Genomic DNA, 24,425 nt, shown 5'->3' on the forward strand with positions numbered 1-24,425 from the left:
GTAATTTCTAATTATGTCTCCACATGGTGGTGACAATTGACTAAGCAAGTTAGTTACTACTCCATTAGCTCCTTATATCTCTTGATTGTATCTAACTAAACCTAATTAAACAATGTTAAAACCAAAATTATTTTATGTAAATTTTAATTACTTTATATAATGGCAAACAAAGTAAATTAGAATATCAAACAGAATATAAAAATTTGGACTACACATTGGTGGGGTGGGCCAGGCCCAAGCAGAAGTGCAACGCTTAGGCGACCTGTGAACAACCCCAATAGCAAGCTACTGTAATGGGCCACTCCCCCTTAAAAAAATTAATTTAATATCATGTGGACCGATGGCCCACGTATCAGATATTAAACTGATAAGAACAGATACTACACTTGATCTTAGCCAAAAGGCCGAGAAAGGTATACTTATTATAGATACAGACTATCCATTTTATATTAAATTCATATTCTTTCCAAACTCTGAAGTTCCGATGTGGGACTTGATTATACTATCTTATGAGAGAGTATGTGGAAAAAGGCAGAAAGCCTCAATAAAGCTTGCTAATATTAGTTTATTGTGATCTATTTTGCATTTTTTAACTTCAAAACTTCTCAAATATCTTAAAACAAAATTTAACCATAACCAGATAATGATCATAGTACTATAATTTCAACTTGGCTTAAATGAAGAATCAAGCTACCCAACATGATAACTCAATCAATTAAAACATCTGGAATTCAACACAAATCAAGAGAATCAAAATTAATAAAATTCAAATAAAAAAATAAAAAAGACAACATATTCCATGTGTAGTATGTCATAAAATAAGTCTCAACAACTTCACACAATCCACAAGGATATCACCTTGAATGAAAGTGTACTTGCAAATGAGTTTTATAGTCAAATACATCATATATTTTTCACATATTTAAATGGGTTGATTTTGGAGAAAAACAATAATAATGATTTTGGTGGTCTTTATTAAGAGTTTTTTTTCGTGTTAAGAACGTCTTAGTTAAGAGTTATATTCATCTATTTACAGTAAAACAAGTTATTAGGACGAGAACACTATTATAACAATAAATATTAAAAGATATAAATAAACATGTTAGATTTCCCGATTTTTCTTTTAAAAACAAAATGAAATGTTTAGACTTTGATTACTTTATTTGGATTTTCCATATGAATAATATTAAAAGGAAATTTATTTTATTTTATTTTATTTTTGAAAAAGCTTAAAAAGAAAATATTAGCAATGCTGCCTAAGATATTTAATCATTTAAAGAATTATATATATTTAGTAAGTATGTCAAAAAAATATTATCATGTTAATATAATTTAATAAAAGAAGTATTGAATCTATAAGTTAAAATATTATTTTTCAAACACAAGCACCAGTGGAGTGGTAGAATACAGACCTGGGTTCAATATTTTGGTTTATATTTTTAAATTGTGTTTTTGCATTCTGGTTATACTTTATTTTTTACCTATATATACTTCTTTTTTATTCAGTAAAAAATATTCAAACATAGCTCAATATTTAATAACTCTAAGCATTTGAACTTGAAAATGTATAAAATAAACTTAATAAGAAGACTCAATTAACTAGAAATCACAAATGATTGTCTCCACTTGTATTTATCCATAATCCATCCACACATGACTGCTTGGTTTAAGTGATAAAAAATAAATAAATTATGTAGTATTTTAAATTTGGGGAAATAATCTGAAATTGGAGTACAACTTTGGGATTCAATCACATAATATATCGATACTAAACCAAACACTTTTTCAGATTCGTTTGTTCATTTACTAATCCAAATCTCCGCTATATCCTGTTCATTTTCCAGGCAGATTGTTGGCCACAAAAAATTAACCTACCAAAATTTCAGAACAACTTCAGACTAAATAACCGGAAGCCTTCCTCTTTTAGACTGCTGCGCGTTGCCTAGCTGTGCCTCTACAAAATCAATAAAGCTACTCCTTCAGTTCCAATGTCAGTTTTGTAAGAATTTAAAGTAAAGAAAAATGAAAACTACAAGAATTTGCATGATTTGACCCATGTGTCCGAACCAATGAAGATACAACGGTAGGATTTGCAAGACATACCAGATTTGCCTGCAAAAGAATAAGGGTTGTTTGGTATATTATATCTACTGCTGATCATCAGTCCATTGGGTTCTGCTTCATGTATTGACATATTATTCACATTATGATCAGGTGTAGTTTGCATAGAAGCCAGGGGACATTTCCCTACCTGTTCCTACATAAGAATTAAGTCCAAGTATGTTGTCACTGAGCTATCCAAGTGGGTACAAATATAAACTATATGAAAAGACTTATCTTTACCAATTCATTCCAAAAATATGTTCGGCTAATTATGGACAGTTTGCTAACTAACTCCAAGAGGAGACCAGTCTGTTCTGATTACTCAATTAATTCCATCCTTTCATTTTCACTAAAGATAACCGGGCTGCACCCAAATTCCAAAATGACAGACGACAAAATGCTATGCTTGTAAATAGTTGTGAATAATATATATAAATAGTTTAGATTTATTAGGGATATGTTGAATGAATGGATAAGTTACAATTTGTGGGCCTACATGCTAGTCTACGGCCTTTAAGGTGTGCATCGCTCTCTATTTACACACGAAACAATCTCTTCTTCTCAACCCCTACTTCTCTTCTAAATCCTAGATTCCAGATTTGGTATGCAACACAAAGTTAGGGGAAAAAATACGAAACAAATAAATAAATAAATAAAAATCACTCTAGCATCAATAAACAATAAAAGCAATAGCCAAAACTTCATGCTTGGATCAGTTGGAGAGCATGATATACAACTTTGCAAATTCTATACCTTATCATGTTCATCATTTATTTGGTTGGTGGAGTTCCTAAGGGATGAAGTATGTGACATCATCATTGAATTTCCAGGAAGTGCTGTTGGATCCACTGTCTCAGAGAAGTGTTCCTTAGCTGATGACTCATAATAAAGTTGGTCCATTGCTAACCGTAGACGATTGTTCCTTTGAGAGTAGAACACTTTGGTTGCTAAAGGGGCAGGAGCACCTAAATTTAAAGACATAACAGTAGCAGCTTTTAACTCATAATTAAAAATGAAAGAAAATGAACTTGAAATATGAACAGAGAAAAATCAATGTTCATAGATCTTCCAAGAAACACAGGAAGACAATGGAGACACAAGGAATGAAATCAATAATAAAATAGTTAATAATGATTCCCTTTGACTCTTTCAACCAAATTTGGCAAAATAATAAAAAAAACATTATATAAAATGAGTCAAATAGTTGATATACCCTTTGATGGTAAGTAACAAAAACGTTCTTGATTCATATTTTGATATGGAACAAGAGCCTTAGTTCCTCCACTCGATCCTTTTGCCAGCTCCCTGCCTGAGCCCATAAAACACATCATGGACCACAGAACAAAAAAAATTACTAGTCTATCAAGCAGATGAAGTAAGCAATAGGAACACTATGAAATAAATGACCAAAACATAGAGAAAGTAAATGACAGCAGTCCATGGGATGGCAAAGTAGAAAATGAGAGTGTGAGTGTAACACTATTTACTGTGACTAATAGGAGCACTATGAAATAGATAAAAGGGAAAATAAAAGCCTTACAAGCAAGATTCTCTTGATCATGGCCACTCCTGTAAACACCAGTTACAGTTACAGGTGCAGGTGCAGGTGCAGGTGCAGTTGCAGTTGCAGTTGCAGTTGCAGTTGCAGTTGCAGTTGCAGGTGCAGGTGCAGGTTCAGTTGCAGGTGCAGGTGCAAGTTCAGGTGCAGGTGCAGGTGCAGGTGAAGGTGCAGTTGCAGTTGCAGGTACAGGTGCAGGTGCAGGTGCTAAATGATTTGATATTGGTGAGACATTGGATGCTACCCTATAAAAGTAAGACATGTTTGTGCAGTTGCTCAGAGATAAAGGAATATGCAATCATCACTGCCTATGCAAAGAATAAGTGATGTTATAAGCACAATTGGACCAGCAGGATTGTTTAATTTATCGAAAAATAAAATAAGAATTGATTTTTCCTTTACAACCAAGAATATAATGTAAATAAACCTTCACACGATTCAAAATTAAAACAATAACTGAATTTATCTTTCAAAATATTTGTAATGTAATTAAACCTTAATAAGTTCCAAGTAAAATCATATTCTCTTAATTCCTTTGTCTAATCAGTTTCAAGAAAAGTACAGAGTGTCATATCTATCAGAGAAAAGGATCATACAATCTGGACCGTTTTGTAGAAGGTGGTGGCATGGAACCTGTTGAGTAATCTCTATTCCCAGAATTGTCCATGACATATGCATTGTTCACACCAAGAGTGTTTCCTGAAGGATAATTTGATATGTGCATAAGCCAAATGTTAGAATCTTGTCTGGAATTTCATAAGCATAGAAAATACATTGCGAACACATGTCAGATGTGCATAACATATTTGACACTCCTTATCCAATTTAAGTGACGATTCTATCAGACTAGAATATAATAAGATAACTCATGGAAACAACAAGATGAAGGAAATTAAAAGATCAGCGTCCTCTCTATATCCAATTCAAGATGGCTGTCAGGTTTTGTTTCATTCAAGAGTCCATGACAGAAGCACTTAAGCAAAATTCCCATCTCCCTTTGCAAACACAGCGAAAATGGTCTTCTAGTCGTAAATTAATCTACTACAAAATACATAAACATGGCTGTTACATCTACTAGATCTAAAATCAAGAGCAACCAAAACACACATCACTTAATCCTCCCCGAGCACCTTTGAAAACCAAAGTTTAAATGGATACCCTAAAAAAGATTTTGCTTGTCCAACCTTTTCCAGTCCTACAGGCTACAACTAGTCAAAAAAAATTATAGCTTCTTCTTTTAAAAGAAAAATTATTAAACTATATATAAATTTTACAGAGCAGCAAAAATTAACAAGGAGAACCAAGACAAGAGCTTAGAGAGAGAGAGAGAGAGAGAGAGTAAGATAAAAGAGGAAATATGTTCCAACTCCATAAATGAAGTTATGATTTACTCACCATGAACATGTTCTGACAAAGCAATATTATCAGTTACAGCAGATCCAAATCGTACTTGCTCTAAACTGGATGATGTATGGTTTTCTAGGTCAAAGCAAGAAAAGGAAAACAAAATTTCTCTCTACCAACAAAAACATGCATTGATTAACTTTGTAACGAGCGAGTCCAACTAATAACATGAGACCACATTAAATTAAATGGGGCAAAAGCTTGGAATTCTTTTAACAAAACATAGTAAGGATACTAGCAAGAGAACTTGTTGCCTTCTTCCTTTCCTTCTTTGGAGGTTTTCGGCATCCATTGTTATCATGTTCTGCCATAATTTCTTGAGTAGAACTTAAAGATCTGCAGATTTCTAGAGGAGGAAATAACAAAAAGACAAGATAAGCATCTTCCTTTACTTAATGTGCTCTTAAAAGAGTCTGAATGCGGAATGCATCTGATTGCCTTTAGTACAGAATTGGGAACAAAGCCTACCAACCTGCATGGGCAACATATTGGCTGACCTTGACTGGCTTCTTACAAGAATTGCAGCATACCTTCATAGCAGTATAAACAAATTAGAGGAAACTTAGGTGCAACTAATACAGGATATAACCAAAAATTTAGGTAACAGCATCCAGGAATATGGAAACATTTTCAGCAGAAAGCAGCATATCAACCAAAAAAAGGAAGAAAAGAGAAAACATTAAATGTCTCTACGAGAACAAGAAATGGTTTCACGTAAATATAAGCAGTCAATGAAGTACCATAAATAGATACAATGTCAAAAGTATGAATAAGGCATCACTTTCCCTTGAGAGACATTTTTTTCCTTCAAACCGAAGGAGGCATATTGAGTTCAAAGTTAGTGATTCAGTTGAATATCAGCTAGCAAAGCATTAGAGTACACCTTGAGGTCAAAGTCTAGTAGCTGAATGCCTCGTTCCCATATGTGAGAATAAGATCTTATTACATTGGAATACTCTTTGAGGTACATCCTCCTACTTAGTTTAACATAAAAAAAAATATTGTGATAAATTAAAGAATAAATCAGAGAGCAATCAAAACATTGCATATGACCTGCAATCTACTGTCAATATCTTCATATGTAACCAAACTAGCAGCAACTAATATGTTCCTGCTTAAGTTTTTCTTATTGATTGAATCAAACATCCACAGACATTTATCAGTTAGAATCTACAAGTCAATGATGAAAAAGCTAAAATATGAAAAAAGAAATCCAGTTACAGAAGTAAACAATAGTTGCTGCTTTTTTGGGGGAAATATATCATTAAAAGGCATGAATGGAAATGTATTCACAAGGTACAAGAAGTAAATAGTCCAAAGAATAATGGAACAATTGGTGAGTTTTCAGCATAAGTTTAGTTGATTTACAAAAATTATTCCTGTATGAGAAGAAAAAATGACTTCTTTTATGTCAGTGATCATAGTTCCTGTATAAAATGACTAAATACTTTCATCAATTTGAGGGCATTCCAAAGAAAACCTCGACAGGATATGATTGTTATTTTTCTTTAATAATTGTATCAAAATGAACCACCTCCAGCACATCTAATAATTCTTAGGTATTTTCTAAATTGTAGAAGATGAAAGCAAAATTTTGTTGATAACAAAGATTGAAAACCAATCTCACTGTAACAGCCTATTGAGTTTTTTTTGCTCAAAGCCTATTAAGTGTTGCCCAACCAATATAGTAACATGTGTAAATTTAATTGTGATCAAAATAAGCATATCTTAAGAAAAACCTTAAAAGAAGTGTGAAACCGCTCCCCGCCACATTCTAGGATAAGTAGCATATCATTCCCCTTAGTGGCCAGGACACGTTGCATGAACATAAGGACCACAAACCAATAATTATACATTGGCTGCCCTCACAAACCAGAATCCAAAACTAAAAAGGTTAGCCATCATGTTTTAGCCTCAGAGATAAACATGCAGGGATGTGATCATCAACCAAACTAATCATCATCCCTCATCTTGTTATCTTGGATGTGGTCAATATTACACATTAACCAAACTTTAACTACTTTTTCTTCTATTAAGGAAAGAGGGTTTTGTACGGGATGTGAATTTTTTGATCTTCTTGGCATCTAACCTTGATTTTCCCTACACTGTAATGTTCAAACGTCCCTAGCGTTCTTTTTAATAAAAAGTTGACATTTAAAAAATTAACTTAAAATATGAATGACACAAACACAAACAAGAAGGAGATGAGATGGGAAGGGCCTAAGCCCTTACATGAGAAGCTTGGAAAACATCCATAGCCGATTGAATTGAGGTGTTTCAGCTACAAATTCCACATAATCTAACCTAACTATTCTACCCCTAATATACTCAATCTCTAATATCTTAGTGGACCTACAATACTCAAATGACATTTATTAATTACACTAAATGGCCTTGTGGTAAATAATAACAGGTGACAGTATGGGACTTGAATCCCAAATCGGAAGTATGGAACTCTAGTGTGGACTTTAATAACCGTTAGGCAACTCTCTAATCTCAATAGCTAGTTGTTAAGGCTGGAGAGCCTAGGGGATTGTTTCATCTGTGGTTTTTGAAAGAAAAAAAATTTAATCTTGTTTGATGAAAACAATGTTTATTTGTGCCAAATGACCAAAATATCCTTGTAGTTAATAATTAAAACATTATAAAGAATATAGTAAAGATATTTAGTTGACTATTGAAAGAGATGGGGAAGAAATAATGGAAGAAGTGGTTTTGATAATAGTGGTTTATTTGAATTAAATCCAAATAAAAACATCAAACAAAACCCCACACACCAAAATCCCATCCATCCAATGTGAGATTCAAGTCACCTACTACCTTAACCAATTGGGTCATAACAATCCACCGAGATGATCTGTTGCCCAACGTCCATGTTGGTTGTGCGATAGCCCCTATGGAACATTACTATTCTGCCATCACCAACACCAACTGTGCAACCCGATACCACCCTTACAAGACACAATGATATGTCTCTTGTACCCATTGTAACAACCCTTTGGACAACCATACCTCAAAAGCTAGTTGTTAAACTTGGAAATCCTAAGGGTTATTAAATCCCAATGTGAGATTCAAGTCTCATACCTTAGCCAATTGGATCATACTAGTATTCTTGCAATGTTAAATCAAGAGCATACATGTTTTTGGTATCATTGGGTTAAACACTAAGTATTCTTGCTTTACACCAAGAGCATTATAGATGCCAATATCATTCATTAGCCCCACAAGAGCACCAGCCCTACATCAGATCTTGGAAACAACAAATGACATGAAGAAATAAGTACAAAATCATTATTGGCAGAACAAATATTTTATAGCAAAATTGGATCATTTCTAACATTAGATAATAAAGCAAAGTGAGAGTTTACAAGAAATGAGTTCCTAAATCTCACCAAATACAAAGGATCTGTCATAGGCTTCAAATCAAACACATGCATGTCTGCAACCAAAAAGACCAAATAGTTAATGAAGCAAATTTTACAATGGCATAGATTATATCTTCTTTATGATGCTTAATTGTGAAGTTCAAAATGATTCCTAAAGTCATGTGTTCTTGGCTTAAATATATAAGGACCAAAATCCACTAATTCCCATCACTTCTATCATATGGACATCTTTACCAAGATAAATTAAATGTCATTTTATTGATAAAAGGAGAGAGACCTTTACACAAATTATGTCCTAATAAAGGACTTGGAAAGAGGGAATCCCTTAAAATATTATATACCAACACAACCTTGAAAAAATCCAGAAATGAAACAATAACTGTTATGAATGAAATAATATTTTCTTTTTTTCCAAACACCCTTCTATCCATATAGTGTGCTAGATCACTCACAAGAGCTGCAGGATTGTAAAATTAATTAAAGTATGCACCAATAACTATGAATCCAATCAGGCAATAATAAAAGGTATATGATGTCTACCTACTTATCTCCCCATGATCATTTTTCAATCACCATGTTCAATATATAAAAAAAGGAAGGCCCAAATAACAATTACCTTCTTCATCAAGCAAATTGGCTTCATCCGCCTCACAAAATTCTCTTTGGATGTACTGAGCAGCTAATTTCTGGCGACCAACTTCCTCTTCAAGAGAAAACAATAAGGAAATTATGTATTTTGAAACTAGTATGACAGAGATTCACAGTAAATTTTTATTTTATTTTTGGATTAGAAGATTCACAGTTAATTAGGAAGTATAACTTCGTGTATCAAAGAAAATAGATGTGATATCACCGCATGTCTATACATATAACTAAGAAGATATAACAAAACCTATCAAATCAATGTCGCTTGATGGTTGAGTTGTTCAACAATCAACATAGAGATCCATGTACAAGACTCGGTGTAGACATTATTTGCATTATTAGAAGTCGTCTTCATGGCAACATTATTAATATAATTTTAAACATTTCAAACAAACCAAAACCAAAAAATATGAATTTTGAAGTTTTGAGATGAATAACCAATTTCATGATGATAAACATAACTCCAAACTTAAAAAAGTAATGAAGCTTTCTTCTACCTGCTATTGTTTGTGAGAAATTTTTTGCTGCAAGAAGTCTTGACATTGTTGCCATTCTCTTGTTGCCAAATGGACATACCATTTTGGATACTCACAGAATTTACCCTAAGTACTAGAATACACCTTTTTTCTTCTGTATAAGCACCAAAAGGATTGTATTTCAAACTAATGTAAGCTCTATCACCAAGAAAACTTGCAAGACATCAACCCTATGAACATCTGCAAAAAAACAATAAGTCAAATTTTCTAAACCACATTACAAAGACATGGAATCCAGAATGATGAGGTAACCTTACAACATTATTTCATATTTGAATTGAGACAAGCACACATGCATTTACGAATAAACAATTTTAACTTCATATAGAAGACAGTAAACGAAACACAGTTGGTTAGAGTGTAAAATATCTCCACATAGTCACATGAACTAAGTCACCTGCAAATATGTAAATAAAAATATAAAGGAAAGGAATTACACAAACCTAATTTTGGAACTACATAATCTAATGAACAATTCGAGTTCTGCACAATTTTCTTCCATTATTTCAAAGAATCGCAAAAGATGACTGTCACAGTTGTCAAAAAGCTACATAATTTAAGCAGGAATGTACTCTGGTCTTTTAAAGCTTAGAGACCCATATCACAAACACACACATAGACACAAGCATGCATGTACTTTTGATATCGTTTGCCGGTTTTATCAAAAGATTTAAACTTTAAACTGATCGCATTCGGCGAAACTATTTACGATAAACATAGACATTACCAACAAGACGATGCTGTTCTCTACAGTCATAAACCAGCGAAATGGGTCTCGATTGGGAGGAATTCCAAGGCAATCCAGATACGATGAGGATGACGGCAGTTGAATGTCCGCAATGGGAAAAGGAAAGAACCCTATAGAGAACAAAACGTCCAATGAAAGACGCTTTCTCTCACTTGGAAAGAGCAGAGGTGAAGAAAGAAGAGGTGGGAAGCAAAGCGAGAGAGATACTGAAAGGATGGAAGAAGGGTGTTAGCGCAACTGCTCGAGCTGTCGCACAGGTTTCCCCACCAATAAAAATGGCTGGTTGCTCGACATTCACATTTTATAAGGGGAATTAAATAAGATATTTGTGTTTTATAGACAAGAAAATAAATTAATTCACTTAGGACTTCCGTAGTAGTAGTATTATTATTATTATTATTCCCTACTCTATGTGAGACTGTGAGAGTCCACGAAGCGATTTCGTAACAGAGAATCGATCGAGCCGGCTACAATAAGGTAATATTGTTAAATTATAGTTTTTCGGACAATTTGACGAACATTTTCTTTCAAACCTTGAATTTGGGGCTATTATCGTTAAAATTATACCAAACAAGGTTTTGTTTGAACGATTTCAAATATAGTTAACTTGTTATCTATGAGGCGTTATCAATAAATAAATAAATAAAAACTTTATCACTAATTTAACTACCGAATTTCAGCGAATCGAGGTTTTGACTACCGATTTTTTAAAATTCGTTAGTCAAAACCCTTTATTCGCTGAAATTCGATAGTTAAATTAGTGATATTGATCTTTTATTTATTTATAAATGTAATGTAGATAATAAGTTAATATTGTTTAAAATTGTCATGATAAAATCTCACTTTGAATAACTTTAACAATAAGAACTCTAAATTGTGTGGGTCAAGAAATCTCAATCGACTCTAACCAGTAGCCTAATTTTGACCTTTGATCATTAAAATAATAATAATTAATTCATTAAATTAATTCATTTATTTTAATTTATAATACAAAATTATTAGATCTAACTTAAGATAAAAAAAAATCCCTATTCAAACCACTTAGAAAAAAACATCCATTCTTATTGAAATAAATAAAAATAGACATAATTAACCCTAATCCTAATTATAATGAAATAAAGTTTACAAAAGAAAAATGAACAATAATATTAACTTTTTAGTGCAAGTGTGTACAATTATTAGTCTTAACTAATTGTTTTGAGTCTATACCATCCAAAATAATTCATATCATTCATAGAATCTATATATATATAATGATGCTTAATTTTTAAAGTGTCCGGATTGTCGGGTCGAGAGCTGTGGTTAATTTGGATACTTGGGTCGGATTGTGGGTTGACCCGTTTTTAAATTTAAAACGGTTAAAAATAAAATTAAAAATGCTAGAGGTATGTTTCGAACTTTCAACCTAACAAAACAAGTACAACTCTTTAACCAACTAAGCTACAAAGACTTTATATTTTAAATTCAACACCAAATTTGATAAACGCGGGACGTTTTAATATTAATATAAGTTCAACTTTTTAACTAACTAATCTATATATATATAATGATGCTTAATTTTTAAAGTGTCCGGATTGCCGGGTCGAGAGCTGTGGTTAATTTGGATACTTGGGTCGGATTGTGGGTTGACCCGTTTTTAAATTTAAAACGGTTAAAAATAAAATTAAAAATGCTAAAAGTATGTTTCAAACTTGCAACTTAACAAAACAAGTACAACTCTTTAACCAACTAGGCTACAAAGACTTTATATTTTAAATTCAACACCAAATTTGATAAACGCGGGACGTTTTAATATTAATATAAGTTCAACTTTTTAACTAACTAATCTATATATATATCATGATGCTTAATTTTTAAAGTGTCCGGATTGCCGGGTCGAGAGCTGTGGTTAATTTGGATACTTGGGTCGGATTGTGGGTTGACCCGTTTTTAAATTTAAAACGGTTAAAAATAAAATTAAAAATGCTAAAGGTATGTTTCGAACTTGCAACCTAACAAAACAAGTACAACTCTTTAACCAACTAGGCTACAAAGACTTTATATTTTAAATTCAACACCAAATTTGATAAACGCGAGACGTTTTAATATTAATATAAGTTCAACTTTTTAACTAACTAATCTATATATATATAATGATGCTTAATTTTTAAAGTGTCCGGATTGCCGGGTCGAGAGCTGTGGTTAATTTGGATACTTGGGTCGGATTGTGGGTTGACCCGTTTTTAAATTTAAAACGGTTAAAAATAAAATTAAAAATGCTAGAAGTATGTTTCGAACTTGCAACCTAACAAAACAAATACAACTCTTTAACCAACTAGGCTACAAAGACTTTATATTTTAAATTCAACACCAAATTTGATAAACGTGAGACGTTTTAAAATTAATATAAGTTCAACTTTTTAACTAACTAATCTATATATATATATAATGATGCTTAATTTTTAAAGTGTCCGGATTGTCGGGTCGAGAGCTGTGGTTAATTTGGATACTTGGGTCGGATTGTGGGTTGACCCGTTTTTAAATTTAAAACGGTTAAAAATAAAATTAAAAATGCTAGAGGTATGTTTCGAACTTGCAACCTAACAAAACAAGTACAACTTTTTAACCAACTAGGCTACAAAGACTTTATATTTTAAATTCAACACCAAATTTGATAAACGCGGGACGTTTTAATATTAATATAAGTTCAACTTTTTAACTAATTAATATATAATGATGTTGAGTAAATTGATACTTGGTTCGGATTGTGGGTTGACCCACCCATAAATTTAAAACGGTTAAAAATAAAATTAAAAAGGTTATCTGTAAATTTTTTTACGGTTTTTTATATTATTACTCGTGCAAATGCACGGACTAAATGCTAGTTGATATAATTTTCAATGGTTCTAAGGATATCATTACATGGTGAAAAGGACCAATTGTGTAGGCTTATTTGCTAAAAAGTGAGCTATTTTATTTTTGGCTTTTCTAATAGTTATGTCTTTGTCTCCTTTTTAATTTGATGAAAGAAGTCTATTGGAACCAAATGTCTCTAATTAATTAGTTTATAAATGTAAAACATGAGAAATCAAATAATATAAGTATTGTTTCTATATTTTCATATACTTTTAACTTTTCATCCAATACAAAGCAAACAAAAAAACAAACTTATTCAAAATACATAGGGCTATCTAAGTTTGGGGCCTAGGCTAATGTTTTTTTTTTTAACTTTTACATTAAAAATATTAATAATTTTGTATTAAATTTAATTTAAATAATCTAGTTGAGTTGATTAATCATTATATTAATTTAAATTAAATCTTAGGTTCAAACTTTCTGTCAACCTTGGCTGATTAAGGGCGGTGGAGGAATGAATGTCTAAATAGCTGCCTAACTTGCCTACCATAGGCCGTCCTAAAAAAATATTCCAGTTCAAATAAATTATTAAAATAAAAACTTTAATATTTTATTTTTTTATTAATTATTTATTTTATAACATGGGTTTCAATTACTCTAATTTATCAGGTTTGTCGAGACTGCCTCCACAGTATAACAAAATTTAAAATAATTTATTTAAAAAAATTAAACAAAAAACTTTACAAATTTAGGGTTTAACTGACAATATCTTAAGTAAATAAATAATCTGATAAATATTATAATTATTATTAATTTTTTATATATATAAATCATCTAACTCTAGGGATAGACTCATGATTTAGGGTTGAGGTGAATTTGAAAAAAAATAAGGTACATTTAAAAAGACGATAAAATTTTGAATAAAACGAGTGAATAAATATAAGTTTTATTATTTTTTTTATTAATTAGATAAACAATAAGTGAATTATATTGAATTTTTTAAAGAATTTAGCGGGTATTATCAAATTTGAACTTAAAAAAAAAAAATTTATGAACCTCTAAAACCTCTAAATAGATTCGTTCCGTCTAGGTTTATATATATATATCAAACATTTTCAGTTAAAATAATATAGGATATAAAATTATTTAAAAAACTTAATTTTCAGTTAGTTATTTTTATTATTATTTATAAATTTAGTGAATAAATAAATAATTCAAAGTATCCTCTCAAATACATAAATTGCATCACTCTAGAACCAATTATATATATACACATACATTTTCTTCACTCATCACAAAAACCACTATTGAGACATCATAGTTTTGATGGGAAATTGTTATTATGATTTTGTTCTTAAAAATAACAAAATAAAGTCACTTTATGATTAGATTCACGAGAGAAAAATACAAATTAACAAAAAGTTAGGTGGTCCAACTGACCCCTCGATTTGCCATGTTTCATTATCCATTACCATTCATTATAATATTATTATTTTAAAATTCAATTTGTATATTTATCTCTCATTTCTGTCTCCCCACCTTGAAATATGTCATATTTAGAAACAATTTTATAAACTAATTGTATCTTTTGATTTATGTATCACTAGGTTACCTAAACAAGTTTACTTATTAAATCATATATGTCACAATTTTTAACATGGAGTTATCTTTTTAATAATCTTCTCAATTTTACACCTTTATAAGTAAACAATGATTAAAACTAAAACTATATTGTAGTAAGAAAGATTCTACTCTATAAGAGTGTAATGATTCTCTTTGTTATGACAATGATTTTATTATTATTGTTTATTTTTGTAAATTGGACAATTTGAAGTTGAAAAAGTGAAAAATGTTTTATTTATAAAAAATGAAGAAGAAAGAAAATTTTCTTTTTGGTAAAGTTCAAATAACCAGACTTGTAGATCACAAAATTGCTAATATTTTGAATTGAACCTTGAACTTGTATCTGATGATCACATTAAACTCCAATTCTCTTTTTGGTTCTCAAGATTTATAGACTTTCTGAAATGAAGACTTGTACAAGTCTCAAATTAATTAAATTCAAAAACGTGTAGTCGATAACCATTTTAAAAATAGTCTTCTTTCTTTTATGTTATCATTATAATTTTTTATTTTAAAAAATATTTAATATATAGTAAAAAATATTAGAATGATTATAGTATAGTAATTTTCACGAGAAAAAATAAAAATATATATAAATATGTTACATAACAAATTATTGAGTTCGTAAATTCTTTAAAAGGCGATATTAACTCCCAAACTAATTTAACTGTTTTTCGAAACAAATTTTAGACAACTACATCACCATGTTCAACGAGTTTTTTTTAACAAGATAATTCATCAAAAATTAGTCTGAAACATTACTTCAAAATTTAGGTTTGTCACATTATGTGTATCGATCCAAACTTTTCATCCACCACTCAAAGCAGTTCAGATCTTCTGCTACCGATTGCCGTGTTCCCCTGTGGCGGACCAATCAGATTGCAGCATTATTATTTTAATAATAAATCAATCTGGGCAGGAGACGGAGGGAGGGAGAATCCGGAATCCGGGTTTAGGCCCGGGTTCACACCAGACGCCGTTAACGGCAGCGCCTGTTAACGCCAGGAAATAATATAATATTCATATGATACCCAGATAAGATATCTTCGCTCAGGGACCGTGTCAGAGGGAAGGGTGAGATACGATGGGAGCGAAGATCTACACGCCCGTTGCCATGACCCTCATGTAAACCCCGCATACCCACCCATGAGAAGACCGCCTGCCGTTCATGAAAATACACTTACACGTCTATGTAAAGACCGAATTGACAGGGATATTATATTTACGTTTATTAAATATTAATTTAATTTATTAAAAAACACATGCAGCGATATAATATTCGCTTCAATTAATTCATTCATTTATTTTCTAGGAATTTTTATTTAATTTTTGTATTTAATTTTTTTTGCCTCGAGACTCTCTGGAGCGAAGATATATTTGCTTCAATTAATTTTAATTAAAACCTCATGTAAACCCCCCAACCCACCCATGAGAAGACCGCCTGCCTGCCATGGAAAAACACTAACCCGTTTATGTGAAGACCAAAATGACATGGATTTTATATTTCCATTTATTAAATATTAATTCAATTAATTGAAGATGACATGCAGCAACCGAACAAATCTTCGCCTCAATTCCTTGGCTATTTTTTTCTTTTTTTTTTTATTTCATTTTTTTTGGCTTGAGACCCTCATGAGCGAAGATATATTTGCTTGAATTAATTCTAATAAAAACCTCATGTAAAACCCCCATACCCACCCATGAGAAGACCGCTTGCCTACCATGTAAAGACACTTACCCGCCTATGTAAAGACCAAAATGACATGGATTTTATATTTCCGTTTATTAAATATTAATTCAATTAATTGAAGATGACATGCAGCAACCGAACAAATCTTCGCCTCAATTACTGGCTAGTTTTTTTCTTGTTTTTTTATTTCCGTTTATTAATAAATGTTAATTCAATTAATTTAAAATGACATGCAGCGATATAATATTCGCTTCAATTAATTCATTAATATTTTTTTTTATTTAAATTTTTTTGCTGGAAGAGAATATTTGTTCGCCTAGACCATGTTCCATGTAAAATGGATTGAATAGTCGCTTCTCGAGAGAACACTTATTCGCCCCTGGTCCCTATGTCATGTTACATGGAATGAATAGTCGCTTTTCGAAAGAAGACATGTTCGCCCCGGTTACATGAATATATATACCCCCTAATATGATTATTTTTTAATCATTTCCGCCCGATTCATCTCTCTCTCTTCCTGCCTCCTTTTCACGGCGATTCGTAACCGGCTCCCCGTCGACCGAACCTGAATCCACATCTTCACGACTCCACAATGGTACGTATTCCTGAATAGTAACTTTTCATATTTAGGATTATGGAACTACTACACTAGATTCTGTTATGTGATGTTGTTGTCTCTTTAATCTTTAGGAAACCCTACTCTCAAAATGTCACCTTGACTGTAAATCAATGTTATTTAGGAAAAATTACCTAGTGTTGGGTTTTGGGATATTATTTCCCTGAAACCCTAGTACATACTAACAAAGACCGTTTTTTTTTTCATGCACGTGCAGGCAACCGCCTCAGCATCCGTCCAAAACTTTGGCAAAGACTGGATTTTATGCCCAAATCAATTAACAAGTGAAGAGATAGTACTCTTCGTGACATTTCTCCCTTTTTGTTCCATATTGTTTAAGTTTTCATCCTGTTTAACTGAAATATTTATGATTGTTCTTAAACAGCACTTGATGCAACAATATGCTAACACATGTGGTGCCACGGTGATAATGAGGTGGCGAGACGATGTGACCCACGTCATAGCATCCACCGATTCTAATGGTGGATGCGGTCGCACTATCAAAGTATTGAAGGGCATATTGAACGGGAGTTGGGTCCTTACCATTGATTGTGAGACTCTGTTATTCTTAACCCTTTACTGTTAACTCAATATTCATTTTCACATATATGAAACTAAAAACACCTATTGCTTTTATACAGAGATAAAATCATCAATCAGATTTAACTGTTACGTGGACGAGGAACCATACGAGGTGCATCGAGATAATCATGGGACTGTGGGCGGTCCAAGAGCTGGCAGAATGCGGTATTTGAACAATGTAAGTTTTGTCTTATTCCTACTCCTCCATATGATATTCAATTGTCCATGATTACTAATAATGTATTGTATTTTCTTTCAGCTGCCGAAACTCTTCGACAGTTACACCTTCATATTTGCAGGGGAATTCATCCCGGCTTACAATCTGGATCTTATGGGGTTTGTAATTGCTGGAGGAGGTACAACTAAAAAAATGGAGAATCCATTTGTCAAGCCCGAGGACGACAAAACTATAGTTGTATACGACAAGTCTCGGCACGATGTTAATGAACTTGTTTGGGTATTTGAGGCAGAGAATCCTCTGAAGACATATTTGGATGTGTTTGGTGTTCCTCACACAAGCTTGCTAGAATCCATTGCTGCTTGTGATTTGCAGCCTTTGTTTTTGTAATAGACATGTGTTGGTTGATACTGAATATTTGAATATTTTGCATTCTTGAAAATTCAATGTCATATTTGATTTCAAATTTATCTTTTTTGTTCTTCGAATTGATTTTTTTTAAAACATCAGCCTTATATTTAACTAAATCTTGAAACATTAAGAAATAATGTATAACTTGAAGTATAAATTTGATAAATAATTAATATTTTTTAAAACTACTGTGAAAATAATATTTCTAAAACAATTGTCAAAATAATAATGTGAAGAAATCTTCGCTTACTGATTGATTGATTGATTGATTAATTTTATTTCATAATAATTTTTGTCATTTAATTATTAAAATGAAATAATTTTTTTAACAAGTCACCTCACCGCCACCTAACACCTGCCACCTTTTCATTAAATGCTGCATGCAGCAAGCCATGCTGCTAAGCTAGACAAAACTTTTGTACTCTTCTCTCTCTCACTTGTACGACCATTTCTTCGCCGGAGTTATACTACATTGTCTACCATCGACTTCTCCTTCGCCGGAGACTTCATTATAATATCAATCCATCTTCCTAAATTATAAAATGGTATGTTTTTGAATGTCATCTATACCTTCTTTACTTTTCGTCCCAACCTTTTCTATGTTTTTTGAATACTCGACATGAAATGTTCTGTTCTGTTTGATTATCAGGAAGGAACACGTATCAGCGAGAATGATATGGACGAGAATGATATTAATGATTTAAGGTAACATTGTTTAACTTCTCCAATTTTTTTAGTGCACATGTAAGCGAAGATCTCTTCACTAATATATTATTAGATAATATCTTCTAAAGCGAAACTATATTCGCCTAATATTACAATCTTCATAATGTTGAAGTGAAGCTTTCTTCGCTTATATTGTTTTCATTTTCCAATAATCTACAAGTTCTGTTTAGTTGAACCTTTATTTTCCACGTGTTCAAATTGAACAGCGAATCTGCTACTTGTCGTCGTCAATTGAATTTCGATGGAAACGGCCAACCTTTGGAGGACATCGAAGCCAACTTAATTCCACTTTTAGGTAGAGAATTTGAGAGTGAAGAAGAAGGCTACGTATTCTACTTAGCATACGCTAAACTAATAGGATTTGGTATAAGGCGCAGTTCAAAACATGTAGATAAGGAGGGTAAAATACTGGATAGAGTTTTTTGTTGTAGTGCACAGGGTGAACGGGGAAAGGACAAACGTGATGTCTATGTGAAACGTAGACGTTCTGTGACTCGGTTCTGTTGTGAAGCGAAATTGAGGATAAAGAGGGCAGACAATGGAAAGTTCCAAGTGGTAAATTTTATTAGTGATCATAGTCATCCTCTTGCAAGTCCAAAGAAAACTCACCTGTATAGATGCCATAGGAATATTTCTGCAGTTGCAGGCTTACATATCGAGATGGCCACTAACGTGGGAATTCCTCCTAAGTCATCACATGCTCTAATGTCTAAACAAATCGGTGGAAGGGAGAATCTAGGTTTTCTTCCTGAGGATTACAAAAATTACCTGCGCACGAAAAGAACCAGAGAGTGTAATTTTGGGGAAACAGGGGTGTATTAGAGTATTTGCAGAAAAAACAATCCAATGATCCTGGTTTTTATAATGCTTTTCAACTTGATGCGGACGATTTGATAACGAATATTTTTTGGTGTGATTCCAACATGCGGTCCGATTATTCATACTTCGGAGACGTGGTCAGTTTTGACACCACATACAAGAAGAATAATGAAGGTCGTCCAGTTGCGCTTTTTGTAGGTGTCAATCATCACAAACAATCAATTATTTTTGGAGCAGCTCTATTATACGATGAAACAGCGATGACTTTTGATTGGTTGTTTGAGACTTTCACCAAAGCTATGCATGGGAAAAAACCAAAAACCATTCTTACAGATCAAGACGCGGCCATGGCTAAGGCCTTGGCGTCTACATGGCCCGAAACAAATCATCGTCTCTGTATTTGGCACATATTTCAAAATGCAGCCATACATCTTAGCTCGGTGTTCCATAATTTCAGAGATTTTTCTAAGGATTTTTCTTCGTGTATATATGATTTTGAAGAAGAGATAGAGTTTGTTGAAGCTTGGAATCAAATGTTGACAAACTACGGGCTTGAAAACAACGATTGGTTGAAACGCATGTTTAGCATCAGGCGAAAGTGGGCATTAGTCTATGGACGACAAATGTTTTGTGCTGATATGACGACAACACAGAGAAGTGAGAGTATGAACAGTATGTTGAAAAGGTACTACTCCTACAAACACAAGTATTTAGAATTTTTCAAACACTTTGAAAGACTACTCGATGAAAGAAGATATGATGTGTTGAAGGCTGATTTCAAATCAATTACCAGCCAACCAAGTCTTAACTATCCAGTTTTGATCTTAAAGGATGCCTGCAAAGTTTACACCCCAGAGGTCTTTAAGTGCTTTGAACAACAATGGTTTATGTCGCATGATTGTGGTGTAGAAATGTTAGAGGATGTCGACACACACAGAAAATACAAGGTAACACCCCACACTAGAAGATGCTCTCATACAGTTACAGTTCATAAGAATGACGATAAGAATATCGAGTGTAGCTGCTGTAAATTTGAATTTGGAGGGATTTTGTGTGCTCACATCCTAAAGATTTTCACAACGATTGACGTGTTGAAGATTCCTCCGGCGTTGATATTGAAGAGGTGGACAAGAACAGCCAAAGATGGAATATTTGGAACTGATCCAATCGTGGACAGTACTAATATTGATCCGAGTGAGCTTCATAACATAAGATACAGAGATTTGTGTGGGTTGTCCATGCATTTATTTACCAAGGCAGCCGAAAGAGATGACACTTACAATCATGTCAAAGAAATCATGCTGAGCCAGTGCACGTTTGTGGATAAAAAATTGCGGGAGAGTATAAATATGCAAACTCCACCAACCGGTGTATCACGTTCTGCCGAGGGTGCCCCTGTTCAAGCAAAAGGAATGAAAACTAAGAAGCCAACAAAGTCTGGTAAGAGAAGGAAAGGTGGACTGGAGAAGAACTCAAGAAAACGAAAATCAATAAGAATAACTAGTGAATCACATATTCCGGTATGAAATTGCTGACTTACCTTCTTTACTAATAATTGTGTTATTAATATTCATATAATAACATACTTTTAAATAAATTTGATATTCCTTTCCAGCCATCAAGTGCAATGCCAACGACAACTCCTCAGTTCTCAACTCCTCAACAATGGGACGAAAGTTTCAGCATGGACGCCAATACTCCGTTCACTGTTCTTTTGTCATCTCAACTATCGAATTCCAGTTTCATGTGAAATCTGATCTGTATATAGTATTGTATGTATGTTGGATTTGAAACCAAGAATAAGGTCGAATGTATGCATGCGAAGTTTTATGAAATACCAAATGAATGACCACACTAATTCATTTCTAAAAAATTAAAAACACCTAAATCAATCGAATATTTATTCGCCCCCAGTCAACTAATATTAAGTATCCTTTTAGTTACAAATTGAGAAAATGAAACATAAAACTGAGGCGAATATGTGTTCGCTTTAACCTCACCATGTATCTCGGGCGAATATTTATTCTCCTCATATTTGTTTGATGAAATTGATATTTATGTTGAAACTGGTATTTACATGTCGGGGTAAGTGTAGTGACATGACAAGTCATCCCGCTTCTCATGGATGAGATGGTGGCTTTACATGATCAATAATTTGAGGCGAATATGTATTCGCTTCATCGAAAATATGTATTTGAGGCGAATATTTATTCTCTTCATTTTTCTTTCATGAAATTCGAGGCTTCACATATATATTTTATGAAGAAAAGGTCTTTGAAGCGAATATTTATGCGGCTCATGTTTCTTTCACTTAATTTATTCATTTAACACATAATTGAACAAGTATTTGAAAATCAAATTTCATAAAAAAAACACTTCATGTATACATGATCATTAGTGTGAGGATGTGAAGTAACATTTTTTGAGAATTGAAATTACACAACATATTCTTTATTGTAACAATAAATCATTACAATTATAGGAATAGTTTAATTACCCCATCTGTCTATGAGTACATTATTGTACTCATGTGAACTAAAATTCTTTGTAAAATTTAATTACACAATATGTATACAGTTCCTAATTCATTGACTTATCCATTTACGGCAGGAATTGTGGACCTTGCTCCTGGCCTTGTTGAGCTCCGAGCCAATGACACGCCAACAGTATTTCATCCTCAATGTCTTTATTTGGTTCCTTACATTTCTTTTAACGCCAAAGCCACTTTCCACCCCTTCACCTCACCTTCATACGTCTCCATGTGTCTCATGCAAAAAATGCCGCAGTCAGTGTAATTCTTTGAATCCTGCCATGGCAATTTCAGACATATCTTTTCCAAACCGCCATACTTTTTAGCAAGAACGGGGTCTACGTCGTTCATATATTGTTGAATGTAGTCATCCTGATACATCATTACAAACAACATTATGTAATGTATTTTAGTGCTACTAGAATTCCAAAATTGAACTATTTTAAATTTTAATTGTAGTGTCATACCAAGATTTGTGCATTCTTATATCTTCTTTCGAAGGGCGATTGCATAGGTGACTGCCGGTTATCTATTACTTGAAATTGCCTTTGTATGAAGTTATAACAAACCAGGTAGAAATGTCTGTCATCAATGATTGGGAAAAATAACTGTGGATAGAATTAAAAAAGATTAGATTTGAACTGAGTGGTAAATGATATTATAAGGTATGACAGCCAGAGATGTACTTACGAGGTCCACTTCCCAGAGGTCCATTTTTGAAATTTGGAAAGCCCGACCTTCTAGACAGAACCTGTCATTGAATTTTTCTCGCGTAGTTATCCCACCTTCACGAAAAATCTGTTTACAGCAGTCTTTAGTCTCACAAGAATAACATAATTGATAAATAACAGTGCTAGTACAACTTACGGTGAGCACGGTTGTGTAGAAAATCTTCTTGTAACGACGTTTGACATTTTTCCTAGAAAGGTCGTGCAAAATGTATGACCAAACGTCAATAATCATACTGTCTACCCAGGTTTGATCAGCCATTGTAAGCATGTCCCCGCGCGTCATGTGTAGACATAGGTTATCCGCAATAAATAACATTTCACTGCATGAAAACAGCAAAACATGTTTCAAAATGGTGTACAAATCCTTTTTTTTAGGAATAATTAAGCATTTGCAGGAAACATTACCTTGGATCAAGTCCTCCAGCAAATACGAAACCCACAAAAATCTTCTGAAAGTTTGTTAGTTTTTTTTCATCCCTAAACATTTTATTGAAATATGGGGTTTTCAAAGCTTGAGGCATTTCCAATGCTTTAAGCCATTCTTTGGTTTGCATGTTTGGACGAGAAGAGCCAGTTTGAAGTGGCGGTAGTAGACTGGAGATGCCTTCTTCCGGTTCATTCTTTACTATCTCCAAAGAAGAGGCCGTTTGAAGTGGCGGTGGTAGACTGGAGATGCATTCTTCAGGTTCCTTTTTAACTATCGCCAAAGAAGGGGAGTTTTTGTTGGTTTCGGTTTTGATGACATCGGTTAACCAATCAGTTTTCAAATTTCGGGGGGCTTTTCTTTGGACATTTAAGGCCTTTGAAGGTCCTGCTTCCTCTTTATTTGGGATAATTTGGGTAGGAGGCAAGGCTGGGGTGGTTGGAGCGCTGGTGTTCGTGTTGGTTTCTATTTTGGGAGTAATTGTGTTGGCTTTGGGTTTGGCTTGTGTCATTGGAGGGGCTGGTGTTTTGAGTGGAGGAATGGTGTTGGCTTTGGCTTGTGCCATTGTAGGGGCTGTTGTTTTGAGTGGAGGAATGGGGTTGGCTTTGGCTTGTGCCATTGGAGGGGCTGATGTTTTCAGTGGAGGAATGGGGTTGGCTTTGGCTTGTGCCATTGTAGGGGCTGGTGTTTTGAGTGGAGGAATGGGGTTGGCTTTGGCTTGTGCCATTGGAGGGGGTGTGGTTTTGAGTGGAGGAAGGGGGTTGGCTTTGGCTTGTGCCATTGGAGGGGTTGGGGCTGGGGTTTTGGTTTCTGTTTTGAGTGGAATGGGGTTCTTGTGGGATTGGGGTGTTGGTGTGAGGGTGGTTTGTGTGTGGTCTAG

The 24,425-nt window shown here is 33.3% G+C and overlaps 1 protein-coding gene and 1 non-coding gene across 3 annotated transcripts; both read right to left on the reverse strand.

Moving 5' to 3' along the window:
• Positions 1–218: 218 nt before the first annotated feature.
• On the reverse strand, positions 219–417 carry LOC124917454. The gene has a single exon (XR_007097138.1). It is a non-coding gene; the product is annotated as a U2 spliceosomal RNA (small nuclear RNA).
• Positions 418–1,595: 1,178 nt separating this feature from the next.
• On the reverse strand, positions 1,596–10,666 carry LOC124917447 (PAB1-binding protein 1-like). Of its 2 annotated transcripts, none has more exons than XM_047457885.1 (12): positions 10,360–10,666; positions 9,594–9,812; positions 9,068–9,154; positions 8,458–8,504; positions 5,538–5,595; positions 5,057–5,411; positions 4,258–4,360; positions 3,644–3,906; positions 3,317–3,412; positions 2,857–3,068; positions 2,104–2,251; positions 1,596–1,954 (listed from the first exon to the last, which is right to left on the reverse strand). In XM_047457885.1, the coding sequence occupies exons 7-12, from the start codon at positions 4,326–4,328 to the stop codon at positions 1,899–1,901; spliced, it is 846 nt and encodes a 281-aa protein (XP_047313841.1). In that variant the 5' UTR covers positions 4,329–4,360; positions 5,057–5,411; positions 5,538–5,595; positions 8,458–8,504; positions 9,068–9,154; positions 9,594–9,812; positions 10,360–10,666; the 3' UTR covers positions 1,596–1,898. The 2 variants fall into 2 exon arrangements, with proteins under 2 accessions (XP_047313841.1, XP_047313840.1); XM_047457884.1 differs by having other exon boundaries at positions 2,104–2,257; positions 10,360–10,663.
• Positions 10,667–24,425: the final 13,759 nt, after the last annotated feature.

This window comes from Impatiens glandulifera, unplaced genomic scaffold, assembly GCF_907164915.1.
Source record: "Impatiens glandulifera unplaced genomic scaffold, dImpGla2.1, whole genome shotgun sequence".
In the NCBI taxonomy this organism is placed as follows: domain Eukaryota; kingdom Viridiplantae; phylum Streptophyta; class Magnoliopsida; order Ericales; family Balsaminaceae; genus Impatiens; species Impatiens glandulifera.

Excerpts from the sequence above, each read along its gene's own strand:
- LOC124917447 (XM_047457884.1), bottom strand. The coding sequence starts at position 4,328 with ATGGACAATTCTGGGAATAGAGATTACTCAACAGGTTCCATGCCACCA. Across the intron at positions 3,069-3,316 it reads TTGTTACTTACCATCAAAGG|GTGCTCCTGCCCCTTTAGCA; the intron begins GTATATCAACTA and ends CTTTAAATTTAG. Across the intron at positions 1,955-2,103 it reads TTCTTTTGCAGGCAAATCTG|AGGCACAGCTAGGCAACGCG; the intron begins GTATGTCTTGCA and ends TTGATTTTGTAG.